Source organism: Anopheles ziemanni, chromosome 2 (genome assembly GCF_943734765.1).
Source record: "Anopheles ziemanni chromosome 2, idAnoZiCoDA_A2_x.2, whole genome shotgun sequence".
Taxonomy (NCBI): Eukaryota; Metazoa; Arthropoda; class Insecta; order Diptera; family Culicidae; genus Anopheles; species Anopheles ziemanni.
This window is the reverse complement of record NC_080705.1, coordinates 76,013,791-76,035,291: the sequence shown is the minus strand read 5'-3', so window position 1 is coordinate 76,035,291 and position 21,501 is coordinate 76,013,791. Positions and strand designations below refer to the sequence as shown.

Sequence of the window (21,501 nt, the reverse complement as noted above, 5' to 3'; positions counted from 1 at the left end):
AATGTGCCCCACTTGCATTTACTGAAACAAACTGCTGTTAAACGTTGCCAAACGGCATAAAAGTGGCAGTGATGTTCGCTTTAATCTATGCAAAAGATGACTCACATTTGCAAAATCCAAAACCAGTTCCTCTAACGGATCTGGAAGAGATGATCAGAGTGCGTTCTAACTTTCATTCTTTCGTAATTTTGAACTTCCTTCATCTTAAAAAAACTGTCCACCAGCACGAGGTGAAATATTTTTATATCACTTTGCCTCGTATCGGCCAATCCATTTTTGGCCTCCGGGTAGAGGAAGCTCGCAGTCAAAACGATCCACCCGGTTTCGGTGACGGCGTCAACGGTTGGCTGTCGACGATTAATTTATCTTCCCACACTACCTCCACTTCCTTCCATCCGGTCGCAGTTCTCTGCCTCTGCCAGTGGTTTTGGATGCGTGACTCTTGCGAGTGCTGGAAATATCATCAATGAACGCTGATGCTGCTTCGTGGTTGACCGTTCCGTCTTCACTGGGTATTCCAATAAAAAGAAACCAATCGCACCACCATTTCAGATGACCATCACGAAGGTGGAGTGTCTGCACGGTGCTCCATCTTGGCCCCCACAAGGCGATAAGACCATTTCAATGTGGTGTCTCGATAGTGCCTTGAAATTAATGACAATGCACTGAAACTGCAACGGGCGTGCTGCAATGTGAAGGTCCCGACAGAGGGGTTTCACTCGATTGTGGATTTTCAAACCAGTAAGCCAGTGCGTCGTCCTTCACTTCCGGATATCGGTGAAACGAATCGTTGACGAATTGACGTCCGGGACCCATCCCTTTAGCACACACACGCACCCGACAGACGGGAAGAACAAAAGCAGCTCGCGATGCGGCGATAATAATGTTGTACGCATTTTTATGCATAAGCGATTATGAGCGACCTTTTTTTTCCGTTGGCCGGTCGATCGTTTCGAGCCGCACATGGTGCCTTTGCGTGCCGTAAATCAACCCGACCCGACCCGAGTCCGGACGAGCTTGACATTCCTGGGTCAGAGGTGAAGATCCGGTCCTGAAGAGGAGATTCCTCGAACCCGGACTACTTTCAGCAAGGTTAGCATGTTGTCACGTCGACAAAAAGCAACCAAAAGGACTCGGATACGGAAGCAGACCTTCAGAAAGTACGGGAAAAATGAAAGGAGGAAATTGTAGCATAGGTAGCATTATTTGCATAACGTTGCTTTGGAGTATCGGAAATAGAAGAGTATACAGCTTAGTTTTGCACAAGTGGTTTTCTTGTGGTTTTCAATGATTTAGATTTTATTTTGAAGTTAAATACAAACTTTTGTCCATCTTACTTTTGTTTCGCTAGATGCTTGTCAAACCGGAAGCCATCTTGCCCTAAGCCATTTGGGCAAATCTCTAAGGCGTGGATCATTGTCATAAGATTGATATTCATCCGGCAGCAGATGGCTATTGGCTGTAGCAACTTTAATCCATTAGCACGAAGGAGTAATGATACTGCATTGAGATGCAGAGGGCAGGTTGGGGGATGGACTATAGTTGGGTGGGTGATAAATTGAATCTGCCATGATGGTAAACATTTGTCGACAGGTTGGACGCCGAAATGAGGAAACTGAAACAATTGTTTGGGAGTTTTTATAGTGCAGTTGTACAGCCAATGTCGTTCGAATTATTGTTTACTTACACAAAATAATAGAAAAGCGTTTTTAGAAATTTACCAGTGATATTATCAACGTATCAAAGGAGAATATTTTTCACTTTTTTTTATAGCAATGTAGGAAACATTGCAACCATAAAACGGTTTGCTTATTATTAATTTATTGCTTCTATTCTTTCGTACCATTGGTTATTTGATTGAATCTTTCAATCAGATTTTTGTATTACAATTACGGTGTAGAACGTTCGAGAAACTGTTTTTTCAAGTACTTCGATTCAACCAAGTTAAAAACAATTGTATGTAATTATTGCACAATTCCCAGCCTTTCCCATTTTTTTTGTATCTGAATGGAATGTACAAATATACCGTTTTTGAGCAGTACATCCTAAACATCTATTTAAGCGAGATTTTAAAAATACCAAACTCCGAAAACTTAATCATGGTTTTCGCAATGAAAAGTGCAACAGTAAATTGCAGCAAACTTTCAATTTCATTATTTGCAACGGCCATATTCCCTGCATTGTTATCTTGTCTACATTTAGGCGTTAACAGCTAGTGTTCAGTTTGGGAGCAAAAAGAGAACTTCTAAAAGGGAAACAAAAAATAACGATAATTTGAATGAAGGGAAACACGTGAACATGCTTCATCTCCGGGAATTCTTGAACATTATTATACACTGCAATGAGTACATTTTAGTTTCCGTCCCGTGTAGAAGTTATTTTGTTAGTTTCGCTAAACACAATGCGTAGAAGCACATCCTCTGTTCTACGCAAAGTAACACGAAAGTAGTTCTCTGCATTCCTACAAATCTTTGTCATTAGTTTTACTTTACAAACAAACACAGGCTACAAAAATGCATTAGAAACGACGCCTACAGAAATGAAAAAAAATGTTTTGGATATATTCATACAACCGTTCCGTTACTGTACTTTTAAGCACGTTTGATGTTGTTGTGAGTACTCCAAAGTTTAATTGTTGCTTCGTCTCCGGTCCATCGATTGAAGGAAGGCAGTGGCGGTGGGGGATTCCTTCCGAGCGGCACATGATCGAAGTTAATCTGCGTAGGAATTTCAATCGACTTGATCACCTCAACCGTTGAGTCTGGCTGCTCAACAGTGATCTTCGTAAGATTGGGTTCGGTTGAAAATGTGCTCGTCCAGTTGAATGTGGGATGCGTCGGTATTGGATTCCATTGACCCTCGGTTCTTCCTTGGAGGTTCCATTGAGCGGGAGCAGTAAGTTCCTCTTCAGGTTGGGCAGTTGACGTGCTAATATCAGAAATTAGTTGTTTTCCGGTACGTTTCTCTCCAGTATTTAGCTCAACCGACCCGGAAGACGGCTGAAAGCGAGTTTCGTCTGAGTCAAGACCCGAATTGCGCCTCGCTGCGGGGGGTTGCTGTCGGGGAAAGATGTTAAAGTGCACCATCAACCGACCCGGACCAATCAGAGGGCTTGCGTACGCCGGAATCCTAGGCTGAACTCGACCTTCCTTGCGGAAGTAGTTCTCGCCCTCGTAGTCGTCGCCTCCCGCCTGACCGAAGGCATCCCGGTAGAGGTTGTTCTGTGGACGTGATCGATGGTGGTACGGAGATAGTTGAGCAAAGTGTTGCTCGCCGTGGTTTCCACCGGATCCTCCCCACGCTTGCCGATAGGGATGGGGACGCTGTGGGTTCCGGAAGCGTTTCTTGTACCGTTGCTGTTGCTGCTGTTGTTGCTGTGGATGTTGTTGCTGCTGATAGGCAGAGGGACGTCCTCCAATCGAGCCCATCGGTTCCAGATTGAGCATCACCGAGAATGGCATACCTTCTTTGGGCCACCGGCTTGCCCAGGAATCTTCCGTCGATTCCTTCTGTGGCGCAAAACGGAACTGCTCCGTTGCGAGCAGGTTAACTTCACTCGGGTTCTGAGGCTTAAAGTTGTACAACCGGTCCGGCATAAGGTTACTGGCGCTCACCGTCCCGAGCTGCTGGTTGATGAGCTGCGGCGGCTGGACGTGCACCTCCTGTGGACGCTGCGATGCCGCCCCAAACACCGTCGTGATGTCTCCGTTCTTGCGCGGATGTCGATAGATGCCGGTGAACTTGACGCGATGGTTCTGATGCACCGGATGGTTAAACTCCGACGGCTGCGGCGATGGTCGGTAGGGATAGTTGTAGTAGAACTGCTGCTGTTGTTTCCTCTTCGCCAACGTTAGCTGGCGGATGATGTCCTGGATGCTGAAGGGTCCCAAGTCGGCCGCTAGCGAGTCAAGTGAGCGATTCGCACGCGATTGAACATCCGAATCCGGTTGTTCCTGTTGCGGCTGCTGAAACCCGACCGGAAGTGGCCCGTTCGGTGCAATGTGGAATGGCTTGGGGTGGGATGGTGCACCACCATCTCGACGACGTTCAGCTTCGTCCCGAACGCGAAACGGTTCCTCGCTTTCACTCGACCACTTTCTACCCACATTTCCCTCCCTCAAAGAATCCGGAGGCGGTGGCTTGAGGAACCGGGCCGGAAGCAATACCAACTGATCTCTTCCGACCGGTGCTCGGTTTGAAGCCACCCGCTCAAAACCGTCACCGTAGTACCTCAACCGACGCGTTCGCTTCACTGCCGGCTCACGGCTTTCCATCACCACCGCACGACTTTCCGCTCCATTTCCATCCATGCCGCTCGGCGAGGGAAGGAACGCCGTCCCATTTCCCACCGGCATGCCGGAGGAGAACGGTGTCGTCAGGATGGTGTCTTGGCTGCCAGCGCTCGGTTCGATGGCCGTCTCGTTGCTGAAGCTCGACTCGATCACCAGTTGGCGCGACTTGCGTTCCGCCTCGTGCACGATCATGAAGAGCGTGAAGAAAGCCACGAACGCCATCGCCAGGATGCTGTAGAGGGCGATCTTGCGGTGCTGGTAGTTCGGCTTGCGAAGCACATCCTTTGGCGATTCGTATCTGTTGCGGAGGTTGAAAATGCAAACCCAGGAAAGGTCAATCAGCTCGTAATAAACCAGATGCAATATGGAAGGCGCTTGGTGTTCACATAAGAAGAGTGTTGGAAATTTTCAAATATAGCAACGTGCTTTTAGTAGCTTTCAACAAATATATAGTTACGTTACACTCAACCAGTCTAGACAGAAAGCATCACGCTAGACACAACATCCGATAGATGACATTGTTGCAGTCTTCACAACAACGGCACGTAGAAAGCATCACGCTAGACATAACATCCGATAGATGACATTGTTGCAGTCTTCACAACAACGGCTCAAGAGTTCTGGCTGACGCAATATCTTCAAGGCGACAGATCATCAACGATAAAGCATGATCATGCATGTTCCCTGGCTACGGAAGTGCAGCAGACATTCAAGGCGACATTCCACGACGGCCTGGAAGCAAAACAAATCATCAGGAACATCACCCCCTATCGGCATTCTCACGAGCGCTACTATAAAAGCAGGGCAGCAAGTAGGGACCAGTTCAGTTCTATTTCTACTTTTGTAAGAGTTAGATCTCAAACTTGTGCGTTGAGCTTGTAATTTATAAAGAATAAATATTTTTTTTATGAGTTATTAAGCAGCAACCACATAATTGGCGCAGCCGGGTAGGCGTTTGAAGAAGTGATCTAGTAGAAAAACAGTGGAAATCTCTTGGCATATAAACCAAAAGAAAGTGATTCCGCAAAGTGTGCGAAATCTAAAAGTGACTTTGTGTATAACAGAAGTACGAACATCACAAGTGAAATCGTCCCGCAAGGAGTGCGAACATTGCTAGTGAAACTGTGCTTCAAAGTGCACAAACATTTTAGAGAGATCGCCCATAAGCATCCGCAAGCAACACAGACCCTGTAACCAGAGTCGCTGAGGAGTTGAGGATCCCCCGCTACTGGACATGTGGAGTACCACCAACGTTCTTCACGCCCACGCCCAAACACGACTAAGCAACAAAGTGAGTCATTTCATGTTTTTGTAATTCGGAGGGAGTACTACCAGATAGGGCCCACGTTTTATTGAATGTGAAAGTGAACTCATTAATGACGGTAAACTAAAAGTGTTACTTTCATTTCGTGAGGAGTACTACCAGATAGGGCCCACGAACCAAATCGCGAGTAAAGATTATTTTCGTGAACACGTACGCGCACTACGAGATAGACGTGACGCCTAACTGAAGTAATTTTTTCTTGTGTCCTCAAAAAACACTACTAGATAGATTTTTTGGGTAGGGAAATATCATACTACTAGATAGGTGATAGATCCAAATCAAGGGAGTACTACGAGATAGGGCCTTTGAGAAAAAACAAAAACCCCCAAGAAGAGTTTGTCCTGGATGAAGGGTTCCAAAAAGAAGACCGCGTTGAAAAAGGTCAGAGAACTCCTTACACGCACAGACAGCCCAAACTCAGATTCAGATAGTTCGAGTTCACAACAATCAGAAGAGTATTCACACGTACCGCTGAGAACCGAAAATTTAACTCTTGAATCATTGAGCCTACAACACCACGAAATGGATGTTGAAACTCTAAAAAACCAAGTTGCAGCCTTGCAACAGATGGTAGAACATCTACAAATACAACAACAACAAGGACCAATTTTGTCATCAGGAAACCATGTAGGAAATTCTTACGAAGCCTTATGCAAAATCCCTGATCCAATCAAGTCAATTCCAAAATTTGACGGAAACAGAAAACAACTAACATCATGGCTAAACACAGCCGAAGGCACATTACGAATATTCCAAGGAATCGTATCTGAACAACAGATGCGAATTTTCACAACCGCAGTAGTCAATAAAATTGAAGGAAAGGCTAAAGACATACTTTGCTTAGCTGGAAACCCTACAACCTTCGAAGAAGTCAAGCTTATCCTGATTAACGCGTTAGGCGACAGGCAGGAGTTGACATACTATAAGAGCCAGTTGTGGCAAACTAAAATGACGGATGGAATGTCAATCCATAAGTATTATAACAAATGTAAGGAAATCATCCAAAATATAAAAACATTGGCAAAACAAAAAGAGAAATATCTCAATCATTGGGATGCAATAAATGCTTTTATTGAGGAAGACGCCCTAGCAGCATTTTTATCAGGATTGCGAGAACCGTACTTCGGATATGCCCAAGCCGCTTGTCCAGAAGATATGGAAGCTGCATACGCTTTTGTATGTAAATTCCAGTCACGGGAAGTGACCGCGACAAATATGGAAATTAATAGGAAACCTCAGGAGAAAAGATTCCCACCAAAGAAGGAAGACTTCAGGTCTTACAGGGAAGACAACAGACACCATAAGGAAGAATATAGGAAATCGGAGGGTTACAACAAAACCCAAAACACCCAAATAAAAACTAATAATAATAACCTTCCACAACCCATGGAAATAGGATCTGTGCGCAGTAAACTAACCCTGAACAGGAAACAGATCAATAACAATGAAATTTCAGACGACGAACCATGCGAGGACGTCGATCTAAATTTTTGTTGGACGCAGAATCACGAAGAAAAGACGTAAATTATTTTCCATACTTCATCAGCACTAACTACGTTACTAAAAAAACAATAAGGATTCTGATAGATACCGGAGCTAATAAAAACATAATTAAACCTGACATACTTACTAACGTTAAAGATGTACCCGAAGTTAACATAAAAAATATTTCTGGAACCCAGAAAATAAAGCAAAGAGCAGTTGCAAATCTAATAGGAAAAAATGTGCCCGCACAAACCTATTATGTGTTCAAATTCCATAACTTTTTTGATGGAATACTAGGATCAGAATACCTAGCAAAGACTAAAGCTAATGTTAGCTACAAAGATGAAAATATTATGATCGGAACAACTATAATCCCATTTTATAAATACTACCCGAAAACCAAAACGTACTCACATAATATTGAATTGGATTCTAACAAAGATGGTGACTGGTTTGTCCCAACTTATCAAAAACTACAAGATGGATCTTTTATCGAACCCGGATTATATCGGTCGATAAACAAGAAAACCACTGTACGCATAATCACAAACCGTCAAAAACCACCAGTTTTTGAAAACGGAAAACTTTCCTTGAATGTTAACAATTTCGAAACGTTAACTCCAATACCGATCAATGCAAAATACTTAAACAAAGAAGACATTACGAAGCTAATAGCTATGAATCATCTAACAAGCATTGAAAAAGAACAGTTGATTAAAATTTTAATTGATAACCAGCAAGTGTTATTGAAACCAAATGAAAAACTATCGTCCACTACAGTAATCAAACATCAAATTGTTACTAACGACGAACTACCCACGTACTCTAAATCCTACAGGTATCCCCATCACTTCAAAAAGGATGTGGAAGACCAAATCGAGGAAATGTTAGAAACAGGAATAATTAAGCATTCCACAAGTCCATACTCTTCACCAATTTGGGTCGTACCCAAGAAGATGGATGCCTCAGGGAAAAAGAAAATAAGAGTTGTCATCGATTATCGAAAGTTGAACGAAAAAACCATCGATGATAAATTTCCTATTCCACAAATAGAAGATATTCTCGACAGCTTAGGAAAATCGGAATATTTTACTACTCTAGATCTCAAATCAGGATTTCATCAAATAGAAATGGATCCTATTGACAGTCAAAAAACAGCCTTCTCAACAGATAGAGGACATTTCGAATTTACTCGAATGCCTTTTGGATTGAAAAATGCACCAGCAACATTTCAACGTGCAATGAACAGCATTCTTCAAGAATTCATTGGAAGAATTTGCTACGTTTATTTAGATGACATAATCATAATTGGACACAATTTAAGAAAACATTTAGAAAATGTGTCAACAATACTTAAAAGACTTTCTGAATTTAATTTAAAAATTCAGCTAGACAAATGTCAATTTTTGAAAAAGGAAACCGAATTTTTGGGACATGTCATAACACCAGAAGGAATAAAACCGGATCCCTCGAAAATAGAAAAAATAGGAAACTGGAGTTTACCCAAAACGCAAAAGCAAATAAAACAATTTCTCGGATTAACCGGATATTACAGACGTTTTATCAAAGATTACGCCAAACTAACAAAACCTCTTACGAAATATTTAAAAAAGGATCAAACCGTGAATCATAAGGATGAACAATTCATTAAAGCCTTTGACACGCTTAGAAACATTTTGACGTCCGATCAAATATTATCGTATCCTGACTTTAATGTACCATTTATATTGACCACTGACGCTAGCAATTTTGCTTTAGGTGCAGTATTATCTCAAATACAAAATGGAATTGAAAGACCCATAGCTTTCGCTAGTCGTACATTAAACAAAGCCGAAATAAATTACTCAACAACAGAAAAGGAAGCCTTAGCAATTATCTGGGCAGTAAACAAATATTACCCCTATCTTTATGGCCACAAATTCACACTTTTAACTGACCATAAACCACTAACCTTTATTAAAACATCGACAAAGAATTCTAAAATCCTAAGATGGAGGTTGGAACTAGAAAATTTCGATTACGAAATTAAATACAAAGAAGGAAAAACTAACGTAGTGGCAGACGCCCTAAGTCGTAAAGATCCTGAAAATATTAATCAAAATTGTCTTTTTTCAGAGAAGCAAGAAAATCCAAAGGAAAAACAATGCACAATGGATATCAACGTTAACGAAAATCTTTCTATTTCAGATTCTCAAATAAATAATCCCCCGGAATCCCGAATGGATGACCCATTGATATCTGAGAACACTTCTGATGATGATACAGTACACTCTGCAGACACATCAGATAATTATTTTATCCACTTTTCAGAGAGACCAATCAACTATTATCGGAATCAGATAATCTTCAAGTTGGCAAATTTCTCAACTGAACTAAGAGAAACCCCATTCACCAACTATCAAAGAGTCACAATTTGCAACAAAGAATATACGGAAAGCATTATAAAGGATTGCCTACTACGATACCACAACAATAAACAAACAGCAATAATGGCCCCTGAAAGCATAATCCCTATAATTCAAAATGTTTACAAAAATCTTTTTAGTGACCATGGCCATTTCGTTCTTACGCAAAACATTGTGGAAGATGTGACAAATGAGCAAAGACAAGACGCGATCGTTACAAAAGAACATGAGCGTGCTCATCGAGGCATAACCGAAATGGAATCCCAAATAAGAAGAAGTTTTTTCTTTCCAAAAATGGTATCAAAAATTAAAATAGCTTGCAACTCATGTAGGATCTGCAACATACACAAATATGAGAGAAAACCATATAACATTAAACTTTCACCTCGACCAATAACTTCAAAACCTTTTGAACGTGTTCATATGGATATCTTTCAAATTGATAATAACAATTTCTTGTCACTGGTAGATTCATTCTCAAAACATGCACAATTTATTAAAATGGAGACAAAAAATCTTACCGACGTAAAAAATGCATTAGCCCAATACTTTGCATCATTTAATATACCGTCACAAATCGTTACAGATCACGAAACAACCTTTAGATCGGTACAATTGAAAAATTATTTAGCAAACCTAAATGTTGAATTACTCTATGCATCCTCGTCAGAATCTAATGGGCAGGTAGAAAAAACACATTCAACAATAATCGAAATATTCAACACAAATAAACATAAATTCTCAGATACAGATACAGTAACAAAAGTTGCGATAGCAGTTTCCCTGTACAACAATTCTGTTCACTCGTCAACTAAATACGCACCAAATGAAATTGTAGCATGCCTATGCTATACGGCTGAAAATCAACCACCACAGAAGTACCGCGTTTTTGCTGAGCGTGGAAAGTACAATGAACTCTCCATTTCATAATCAAATGTTATAAACTAAGTATCGAAAACAACAAAATCAGGTGACACCGCCTCAAAACAAACAAAACCCATTTCGGTAAAACCTCAACCCAGAAACAACCGCAAAACACCCAAAACTGCAATCTAGGCAAATTGATAGATCGACGCACCCAGCGATACCGCGCAAACAAGTTGCGACACGATCGTGCGCGAGCATTGCACATAAGTAATATGACCCACGGCAAGCCGGTGCATGAAAAACAGGGAACCAACGGGTTCGGGCATTTGAGCCAAGTTAGCATGACCCACTTCGGGCCGGATGTTATGAAACAGGCAGGGAACGATGCGCGCAAAAACGTTTGCGCGATCGACGTCAATAACCTAACCATGATTAAAAACACCAAAATTATCCAACCAGCATTTATAGAATCGATAAACAAAAGTTTGTAAACTAGGTCAGTCTCAAACCCAACACTTATCCAACTACCTGTAAACTAGCCTTAAGAAACAGTATAAATAAATCGATGCCGAATAGAGAAAGAAACGATTCGGTGGACACTGATCGGACGTGGTCGTAATGCCCGTCGCGCATCCAGTAAGTTAAAAACTTCTGAGTTTTCATCTAAGTCCAAGTTGTACACGATGACAAACACTCCGCTTTGATAAGTCCGCTACCGCGAGTGGTTTCACGCAGTATGCGTTGATACAAGGTGACCACGAGTTATGGATACCGTATATCCACCACATGGCGACCGTGATAATAATCAGCAATCTTCGGAGTGAAGTGATTAATAAGTGACTCGAATCATCGTGACCAACAAGAACCTTGATGGTTGAGAGTGCGGAAAAGTGTAATTATACATTCAAAAACGATAACCTTTAAAAATAGACAAAATGGGAGGAAAATCGTCAAAACCGCAGGCTGATGTCTCTGGAACAAAAGACATTACAATTGTGCAAAATCAGGAAGTGCATACAGAAATGCACGAAGGACATGAGCTCAAGCTCAACATTCTTTTGGTTTTGGTGACAGCAATCTTACTGCTGCAGTGTTTGAAATATGCTTACAAACTCGTTGTGAAAAACGCCAAAAAACAAGCATTAAAGGCATTAGAGCTACCACGATAAAAGTGACGATAGTTATCGCAAATTTGAGTTTAACGGACACAGACACAAAGTGCCAATTATACAAAGATAAAAACAATTAAAATAATGGTGCGTGAAAAAGCAGTGTCGACGCACGCAGCAAACAAAACAGAGTGAAATGCTTAACGCCTATCGTTAGAAAATCTTGTTGTGTGTATGAGTGACTATGTTACGCAAAACACAGTTATTGGCGGAAATGAATCGAGTGGTAACCGGAACGGCACTTGTATCAAAGGAAAAGGCGCACACCAAGCGACTACAGCAGTGAAGACGACTCTACCGAAGGAAGGAAGGAAGGAAGGAAGGATGACGATAGCAGCAATATAGGATGATGATGAATATCCCTGCACCCCAGGTCAACGATACACGATGGTGGCGAGAAGCATGAAAGTTAAGTTTATTACATTTTTATCATAAATATATTAGAGTAAGAATAAGAACTAAAGTAAAGAAAGATGCTCTACGGATAAAAGAAAATAATACGACAATGAAACAGAATATGAACGAAAAAATATGAAAATATGAGACATTGGGGATAATATACGTATAAATGAGAATTTCTATAACAAAGTTTACAATTAATCCAACAAATAGTTACAAGATGAACGATGCCAGACAATATTAAACCCGCGGATGGAATTAAAAAATTAGAAAGGATCTTAGATAGGATTAAAGATTGTACGAAAAGGCATAGAAAGGCCACATTAAGAGCAATCGAATTAACTTCAGAAGAAACATTCGAAGGGTTACAACATTATTTCCTTAAGCATGAGAGCAAGTACTCGGACCACGAAGTAACTGCATATATGGTAACAGCAAGAAACTTGCTGACAAAGATTAAAGAGTTAATCAAATTGCATATGTCAAAACCGCAACACGTACAGTTCAGTATACTGGTACGTTGCATTATTAATTTGACAAAATTACACAAAAAGCATAAGAAAATGGCTACGTTCGATTTCAAAACGATTAACGCGGTTGTACCGTCGTTTGATGGCAAGCCAGAAAATGTGAAAATGTTCATCAAGGCGATCAAGATAGCCAAGGATCTGGCCAAGGATAATGAGCCAATATTAGTAAGGGTATTAGAAACAAAGCTGATAGGGAAGGCAGCTCAAGCGATGCCCGAGGACATTATGAAAATTGATGACTTCATCGCCGAAATCAAGAAGAGATTTGAAGAAAAAACGGATCCATTGAAAGTGATCGCTGCTATCAAAGCAATCAGGAAGTCGGACAATAAGGCAATAGGAGAGGAGATTGAACTCCTCACCAACAAGCTGATGGCTTTGTATAGGGAAAATAAAGTCCCTGACGACTTTGCAAATAAGATGGTAGTAGGACTGGCAGTCGATACACTTGTGGAAAAAATTAGTGGCGAGAGAACGAAGACATTGCTAATGGCAACTAAGTTTGCAACTGTCTCAGAAGCAGTGCAAAGAATGCAGGAGCTCGATGCAGCAAGTATGGGCACCTGAACTCGCATTTGTATATATAGATGATAAAATTGTTACTGGATGCGGTGCACAGCATCATATCAGTAACCTAGATAAAGTATTTTGTAGATTTAGAAGAATTCGATTTCGAGATTGAATTTTTAGCAGGTAAAGCCAATGTAGCTGCAGATGCATTGTCCAGAATAGTCACCAATTCAGATGAACTAAAATCATTTATTCCCAAAAATAAGGAGGATAAGATGAATGTGCAGATGAAGAGCACAATCTTAACAGTGACAACGAGAGCAATGTTAAAGAAGAAGGAGATAAACAAATCTGAGAAGAGTGAGGAAAAGAAGAAGAAAAATGAATCGAGGACTGATCATCCTGCGATGTGGGAAACGGATAGACCTTCCGAGGTATCCAAAATACTGAAAATAAAGACAAATGAAAATATAAAAGGAATAGAGCTCATGGTATATAACCATAAAGGAAATAAAGCGCTAGGGTCGATAATAATCCCCTCTAATAATGATGCACCGAAAAATGGAAGTCAAGCACTAGAGCTTGCTCTTCTAAAGTTGTGCCAAGTAGCAAAAGACTACCACAGAGACAAGTTAGCTTTGTCAATGCAAGATATATTGTTCAAGTACTTCTCCCATGAAATGGTAAAGGAAGTAGCCAATAGGACTATTTCTAATTTCAGTATAATTCTGTTCACTCCAACCAGTTGGATCACAGAAAGGGAAAATCAGCTGAGAATAATCCACGATTATCATATGACCCCTTCGGGAGGACATATAGGCCAGTACAGAACGTATCTAAAACTTAGAGAGAAGTATAGATGGAAAAACATGAAGGAAGACATAAAAAATTACGTACGAAATTGTAACGCGTGTATTAGGAATAAAACAATTAAGCATACTAAAGAAGAGACAGTTGTGACGACAACCCCTTCGAAACCATTTAGCGTAATATCCATAGACACAGTTGGACCACTTCCAAAAACAAACAACGAAAATAGATATGCAATTACAATTCAATGTGACCTAACAAAATACGTTGTTATAATCCCCATACAAAACAAAGAAGCAAACACAATAGCCAGAGCATTGGTAGAAAACTTTATTCTCACTTTTGGTAATTTCTTAGAACTAAAATCTGATCAAGGTCTGGAGTACAACAATGAAATTTTAAGCAAAGTAGCAGAAATTCTCAAAATAAAACAAACATTTGCAACCGCATATCATCCACAAACCATAGGAGCGTTAGAAAGAAACCATAGATGCTTAAACGAATATTTAAGGTCATTCTCAAACGAACACCATAATGATTGGGATACCTGGACTAAATTTTACGAATTCGTGTACAATACCACAACCCATACAGATACAAGATATCCACCATTTGAACTAGTTTTCGGGAGAACAGCAAATTTACCACAAGATTTATATAAAGCAAAAACAGAACCAGTTTATAATATCGAGCAATACTACAATGAAATGAAATTCAAATTGCAAAAATCAAACGAAATAGCCAGGGAAAATTTAATCAGAACAAAAGAAAAACGACAGGTAACCTTGAACAAAATCACAAATCCAATAAACTTAAAAATAGGAGATACAGTGTACATTACAAATGAAACCGGAAGAAAACTAGATCCCATGTACATTGGACCATTTTTCATAAAAAGCATACAGGATACCAATTGCCTAATACAAAATTGTCAATCTAACAAGGAGAGTACAGTTCATAAAAACAGAATAATTAAACAACCTAGTGAGTAAGGTCATGATTCTTGACAATTGAGTAAGAACCATAACCTTCCTCAAGAAAAGGGGGGCGTGTAGCATGCCTATGCTATACGGCTGAAAATCAACCACCACAGAAGTACCGCGTTTTTGCTGAGCGTGGAAAGTACAATGAACTCTCCATTTCATAATCAAATGTTATAAACTAAGTATCGAAAACAACAAAATCAGGTGACACCGCCTCAAAACAAACAAAACCCATTTCGGTAAAACCTCAACCCAGAAACAACCGCAAAACACCCAAAACTGCAATCTAGGCAAATTGATAGATCGACGCACCCAGCGATACCGCGCAAACAAGTTGCGACACGATCGTGCGCGAGCATTGCACATAAGTAATATGACCCACGGCAAGCCGGTGCATGAAAAACAGGGAACCAACGGGTTCGGGCATTTGAGCCAAGTTAGCATGACCCACTTCGGGCCGGATGTTATGAAACAGGCAGGGAACGATGCGCGCAAAAACGTTTGCGCGATCGACGTCAATAATCTAACCATGATTAAAAACACCAAAATTATCCAACCAGCATTTATAGAATCGATAAACAAAAGTTTGTAAACTAGGTCAGTCTCAAACCCAACACTTATCCAACTACCTGTAAACTAGCCTTAAGAAACAGTATAAATAAATCGATGCCGAATAGAGAAAGAAACGATTCGGTGGACACTGATCGGACGTGGTCGTAATGCCCGTCGCGCATCCAGTAAGTTAAAAACTTCTGAGTTTTCATCTAAGTCCAAGTTGTACACGATGACAAACACTCCGCTTTGATAAGTCCGCTACCGCGAGTGGTTTCACGCAGTATGCGTTGATACAAGGTGACCACGAGTTATGGATACCGTATATCCACCACAAAATCATTTTTAACCAAACGAACAATTTCCTGAACACAGAAGAACTATTTAAGAAAATAAAAACTAACTTGGAAAAAGCTAGGATTACTCAAATTAAAAGAAACGATAAACGAGAAACCCCTCCAGAACTTAAACAAAATGATGAAGTTTTTGTTTTACCAAACGTTAGGAAAAAACTAGATCCTAGAGCCAAACCATTTAAAGTACACAGCTCAAGGGATAAAACGTTTAAAAATATTAAGAATATTAAGAGACATAAATCAAAAATTAAACGCATTAAAAAGTAACCATTACATTACTCATTACAGATGTACTTAATCACGATGATTATAATCTCATATGTCGCGAATACCCTCGGAGGAACCCTTCAAATACGAAACCTAAATCAGGACCCGATCTTATTACTGGAAAAACAAGATTGCAAAATTCAGACAGGAAACCTGAAAATTGTCCACCCAATTAACCTCACTAATATAGGAGATAATGTTATGAGATTTCAAACAATAGCTAGTAAGATTGATAAAAGCTTGCCTATATCGAACCTCATAGCAGAACGCAGTAGGGAAATAAGGAGCAGGTTAGGACAACTAACACCAAGTAAACGTGTTAAACGTTGGGATGCCATAGGCACCGCATGGAAATGGATTGCAGGATCACCAGATGCCGTAGACCTTGGTATAATCAACAAAACATTGAACGATCTTATAAGCGAAAACAACGCGCAAATCAGCATCAACAACGTAGTTAATTCAAAGATAGCCGAAATGACAGAAACTATCAATGAACTCATTGGAAAACACGCAAACAAAGATAAAATTCTACTACAAGAATTAGATGCGATCACACTACTAGTCTACATGGACGCCACCAATCGAATCCTCGAAGACATAGAAGATACTGTACTTCGAACACGTATCCAATTGACAAATAGTAAATTGTTGTCATTAAACGAGATACTCGCAGTCGAAAAAATTATCAACGATCAAGGAATAAGTACAGATTTTCCCGAGCAAGCATTAAACTTCGCTATACCAAAAATAGCAATGAATGGGAAAACACTTCTCTACATACTACAAGTTCCAAAACTGAAAGCTACATGCAAAATCTTTCAGATTGAACCGCTACCAATCAACGATACAACAATAACAAACATCCCGATGTACGTTGTACAAAGCGAAGAAGAATTATACGAGACTATCAAACCATTCGATAGCATACAATTGGGAGAATACATCAGACCATTTGAAGATAGTTGTCTCAAACCAATGTTAAAGGGAAAAGAAAGCAGCTGTATGGCAGTTACAGATAAAAACACGAAAGTTACCCTCATTGGCAATAACAAGATTTTGATCAGAAACAGCGCCGATTTAGAAGTTAAATCAGATTGCGGACCGGATGACCGAACACTGCAAGGCAACTTCATCCTTAACTTCTATAATTGTACGGTGACAATTAATAACCAAACGTTCGAAGCGGAAGAAATAACGAACAATGCGAAGGAAATACAAGGTGCCTATCCCAATCTCAAACTAAATTGGAACGTCATACACCTACCAAACATAACAATCATGCAGAATGAAACAACGCTGCATCGAAAACAGCTTGAGCACATAGCATTAAAGCAATATTCCCATATGAAAATGACATTTTCATTATTCGGTGGAACTTCGATTGCATTTATACTCTTGATAATTGTAGTAATTGTTTGCCAGAAAAAGAAACAATCCATGAAAATCATAACACCGCAAACTACGAAGATCGAGAAACGACGGAAAAAGGCTAAAGATAACCAGAAGTTCGAGGACGTACTTTAGTCTACCCCCGGAGGAGTTACGTTACACTCAACCAGTCTAGACAGAAAGCATCACGCTAGACACAACATCCGATAGATGACATTGTTGCAGTCTTCACAACAACGGCACGTAGAAAGCATCACGCTAGACATAACATCCGATAGATGACATTGTTGCAGTCTTCACAACAACGGCTCAAGAGTTCTGGCTGACGCAATATCTTCAAGGCGACAGATCATCAACGATAAAGCATGATCATGCATGTTCCCTGGCTACGGAAGTGCAGCAGACATTCAAGGCGACATTCCACGACGGCCTGGAAGCAAAACAAATCATCAGGAACATCACCCCCTATCGGCATTCTCACGAGCGCTACTATAAAAGCAGGGCAGCAAGTAGGGACCAGTTCAGTTCTATTTCTACTTTTGTAAGAGTTAGATCTCAAACTTGTGCGTTGAGCTTGTAATTTATAAAGAATAAATATTTTTTTTTATGAGTTATTAAGCAGCAACCACATAATTATATACCGTATAATTTTGTTTAGCGTTGAAAAAAGATAAACATCAAATGAAACGTTGCCTGGTGAGATCTTTTGTATAATTGATTAACTAATTGACATAACAGAAAAGCTAAAATCAGCGGCTTCCATGATTTCATACACCGAAAACCATTCATTCCTACTATATATTTTTGATTGATTTACTTCACAATATACGATTCAAATATTTTTTGTAAACTTTAAATTTATAATTGTTTTTACATTTATTTTGAGCATAAAAAGGGTTGTTATTCGAGCCTTTTAAAAGTCTATCCAAGAGTTGCATAAAACTTCAATTCTGTGTAGCACTTTTTCAACGTGATGTCCCTTGTTTTACACTGTCACGTTTTATTAAATCACATACAGTCTGACAAGAAAGTATCCGTACAGTCACCAATTTCAACTTCAAGCCTAGTTATCTCAGCGACTACGTGACCTAGGACAATTATTTAAACGACATATCGTAGATAAACTTCTATTCTATCCAATGAGGTCTTAACATTTCGAGAAAGTTACTTGTAGGTCACTTTGTTCTATAGAAACCCAAAAAAAGGCTCAAAATCGATGACAAAAAAGTATCCGTACACCCGACTTTCTTGACCAAAAACACCGGTTTGGTGAAGTTCTAGTAGTCAAAATATCAATCTAGCCATTATTTCGAGTTATTAAGGGTCTAAAAGTATGGTGGCAACAATTTTATATCATCATCCAACGTGAAATGGCCGGTGAAACTAGGCAAACAGCTGCAACCGATAGAGAACTATCTTTTTCATGTGAAGTAAAGGGAACCTAACTTGGGAAGTTGATGAACCCTGTGGCAAATATCATGCTAAGTCTCAGGAACTTACAATTTGTCGAATTAACCAGGGTACAACTAGACTAAACCCTTCAAACAGACATCTTTCTTGCTTACTCAATCGCTATGAGGGGGTGATTGCTCGAAAAGCTATGAAGTCCTCCAAACTTAGAGTTCTCAAACATGAAGAAAGAAGTGTCTAGATCACCAATCATATGATTTGGATTACAACTCTTAAGAAGGTGTTTTGTAAATAACAATAACATTGCATAATTGTACGTTGCAAATTTTTCATTTCTAAGGAAAGAATAAGGAAGACTGAGGATTTGCAAATCGCTGTATTTTGATGCCATTGGCGTGTCGGCACAGTGTTTTATACACTATATACAGACTTCATACAGACAAAATTAAGCAATTGTGGCCAAAAAAACGAACAACAATAGAGACTTGACGTCGAACTCAATCATCAATACGAGCAACGTTGTTCCAACTATAAAACACAGTAGTTGAGAGTATGTGTTATGGTGTTCGGAGGCCATTAATCGAACTGGAAACATTGAACTAATTATAAATCATCTGTGGGACATGGTCTACTTCACCCATGTTATTCCTTGGACAAGCCAACCTTTGGTAAAAGTTTAGATTTTCTACAATGTTCTCTCTGAGTAAAATAACGATCCTAAGAATAGGCCATGTATTGTCCAAGAGTGACCACTTTATGAGATCATACAAGTGTTGACGATACTCGAAAAGTGTCCGGAATCGATCTCTATACAACATTTGTCGAAAGATGCCTAGATTTACCACCAACGGAACATTATCCTGATCTTAGTAGACATCTTTAGAACTATTATGGATTCGGGCCAAATTTCCAGCATCTTTCGAAAAGAAAACTGGTAGAAATTATTTCTTGGCACTTACAGGCTATTATAGAGGCAAGTGGCATTGATTGCACCATATTGGCACATCAGATACCGATGGCACATCATCAATACTCATCATGTACGGATACTTTTTTGTCATCGATTTTGAGCCTTTTTTTGGGTTTCTATAGAACAAAGTGACCTACAAGTAACTTTTTCGAAATGTTAAGACCTCATTGGATAGAATAGAAGTTTATCTACGTGATGTCGTTTAAATAATTGTCCTAGGTCACGTAGTCGCTGAGATAACTAGGCTTGAAGTTGCAATTGATGACTGTACGGATACTTTCTTGATAGACTGTATATATAATCCCAGCATGCATGGAAATGCACATGCATCTTGTTTAAACACATATTTTTAACTGTTTAAAATAAACGAACGTTCCAGCTTTAAATAAACACAAAACCACACGCCACCACACATTCAAAACTCACTTGTACACTGCACCCAGCTGGGACAACCAGTTGTTACTGTACGCCTTCACAAAACCGTGGCTTGTCGTAAGCTTTCTTTCGTTGAACATTGTTTCCGGTACTTGGTCAGCACGCATTGGTCGAACATAAGCCAAAGGGTTGATCCTCAAAGATCACACGAACGTCAACCAACAATTCATCGAACTTGATCAATCCAAACGGTTGATGTCTCACTCTTCATATCGTGTACCAAGGAACGAGCAAAGGGGCACAATCAATTTATGCTGAACACTTGTCGCCCGTGCAGCAACTCCATCACCACCGAACGTGTTCACTGTCACCGCGAAACTGTCTCCAATGGAATAGGTGAGCCTACTCGCAAGCCTACTTGCCAGTCCACACCGAAAAACCAATTGTCCCTTGTAAAAGCTCCCTCATGCACTCGCGCTTGTGTGCGCATGTTTACAGAGAGGGTTGTAATTCGTAGCCGCACGGATATGGCCGCGTGACTTACTTGCCATACAATTTGTCGACGCACCCTTCCAGTAGTTGATTTTTCCACCGAGTGAAAACACTCTTCCCTATCAACGGAATGCGTTTGGATGGCGGGAAATTAAGCAAAGGAAACGTCCCTGTTGATCGGCGATTTGAAGTGCCATCATAGTCGTGTAGTCATAAAGTCTCCTGCTGGCTAGATTCAAGGTGATCCCTATCCCACCGGCACCCAACCGATACGCTGGCTACGCTTTCCAACTTCTGCACCGACAGAAACGGAAATCATGGAAGCATAGACCACCCTTCGGCAGACTCTAAGCGTCTAGCTCTTATCGAGTATTCATAATCAGAGGAGACTGGCAAGTCACACATTTTCCGGTGACACCTCGCGCCTTAGATCTACCGAGAACTCGCAACGAAAGCGATCCAAGAGACCGTGAAGCGGGTAATTACCTCTTCGACACGGTCCCTCGCTGGAGACAAACGACATTCCGGATGGTTTGAGGAATTGCTTACTCGACTTTCAGGTGAGACCAACTCATTCACGCGATGGTACTTCAATGGTTTTCCTTTTTATTTCCGTCAACAACCACCGGGACGTGGAAGTGATTGGAAGTCAAATTTTCCCTCTCGATTCTCGCCGAACCATGAAAGCGTTTGTTTTAGGCCGACGCCTTGGAGGTCGCTTCCCAATTTTCTAGTCACTAAAAACGACACCCCTGTGGGCGTCTATGGGAACGATAGGAACGACACAGTGTATACTAAAGCAACCTCCAACCAGAGCCCGTGTGTGTTTGACATCAATTCGCAGGTTTGGGGACACCGGCGACCGATGAGGCAACAGCGCATACCATCGACCATCGTCGCAGGTCTTCTCTTT

The 21,501-nt window shown here is 40.4% G+C and overlaps 1 protein-coding gene across 1 annotated transcript; it reads right to left on the bottom strand.

The window, feature by feature from the left end:
* Positions 1-2,591: 2,591 nt before the first annotated feature.
* On the bottom strand, positions 2,592-20,236 carry LOC131294365 (uncharacterized). The gene is made up of 3 exons (XM_058322414.1): positions 20,148-20,236; positions 4,354-4,590; positions 2,592-4,314 (listed from the first exon to the last, which is right to left on the bottom strand). The coding sequence occupies exons 1-3, from the start codon at positions 20,234-20,236 to the stop codon at positions 2,592-2,594; spliced, it is 2,049 nt and encodes a 682-aa protein (XP_058178397.1).
* Between the last annotated feature and the right edge of the window lie 1,265 nt (positions 20,237-21,501).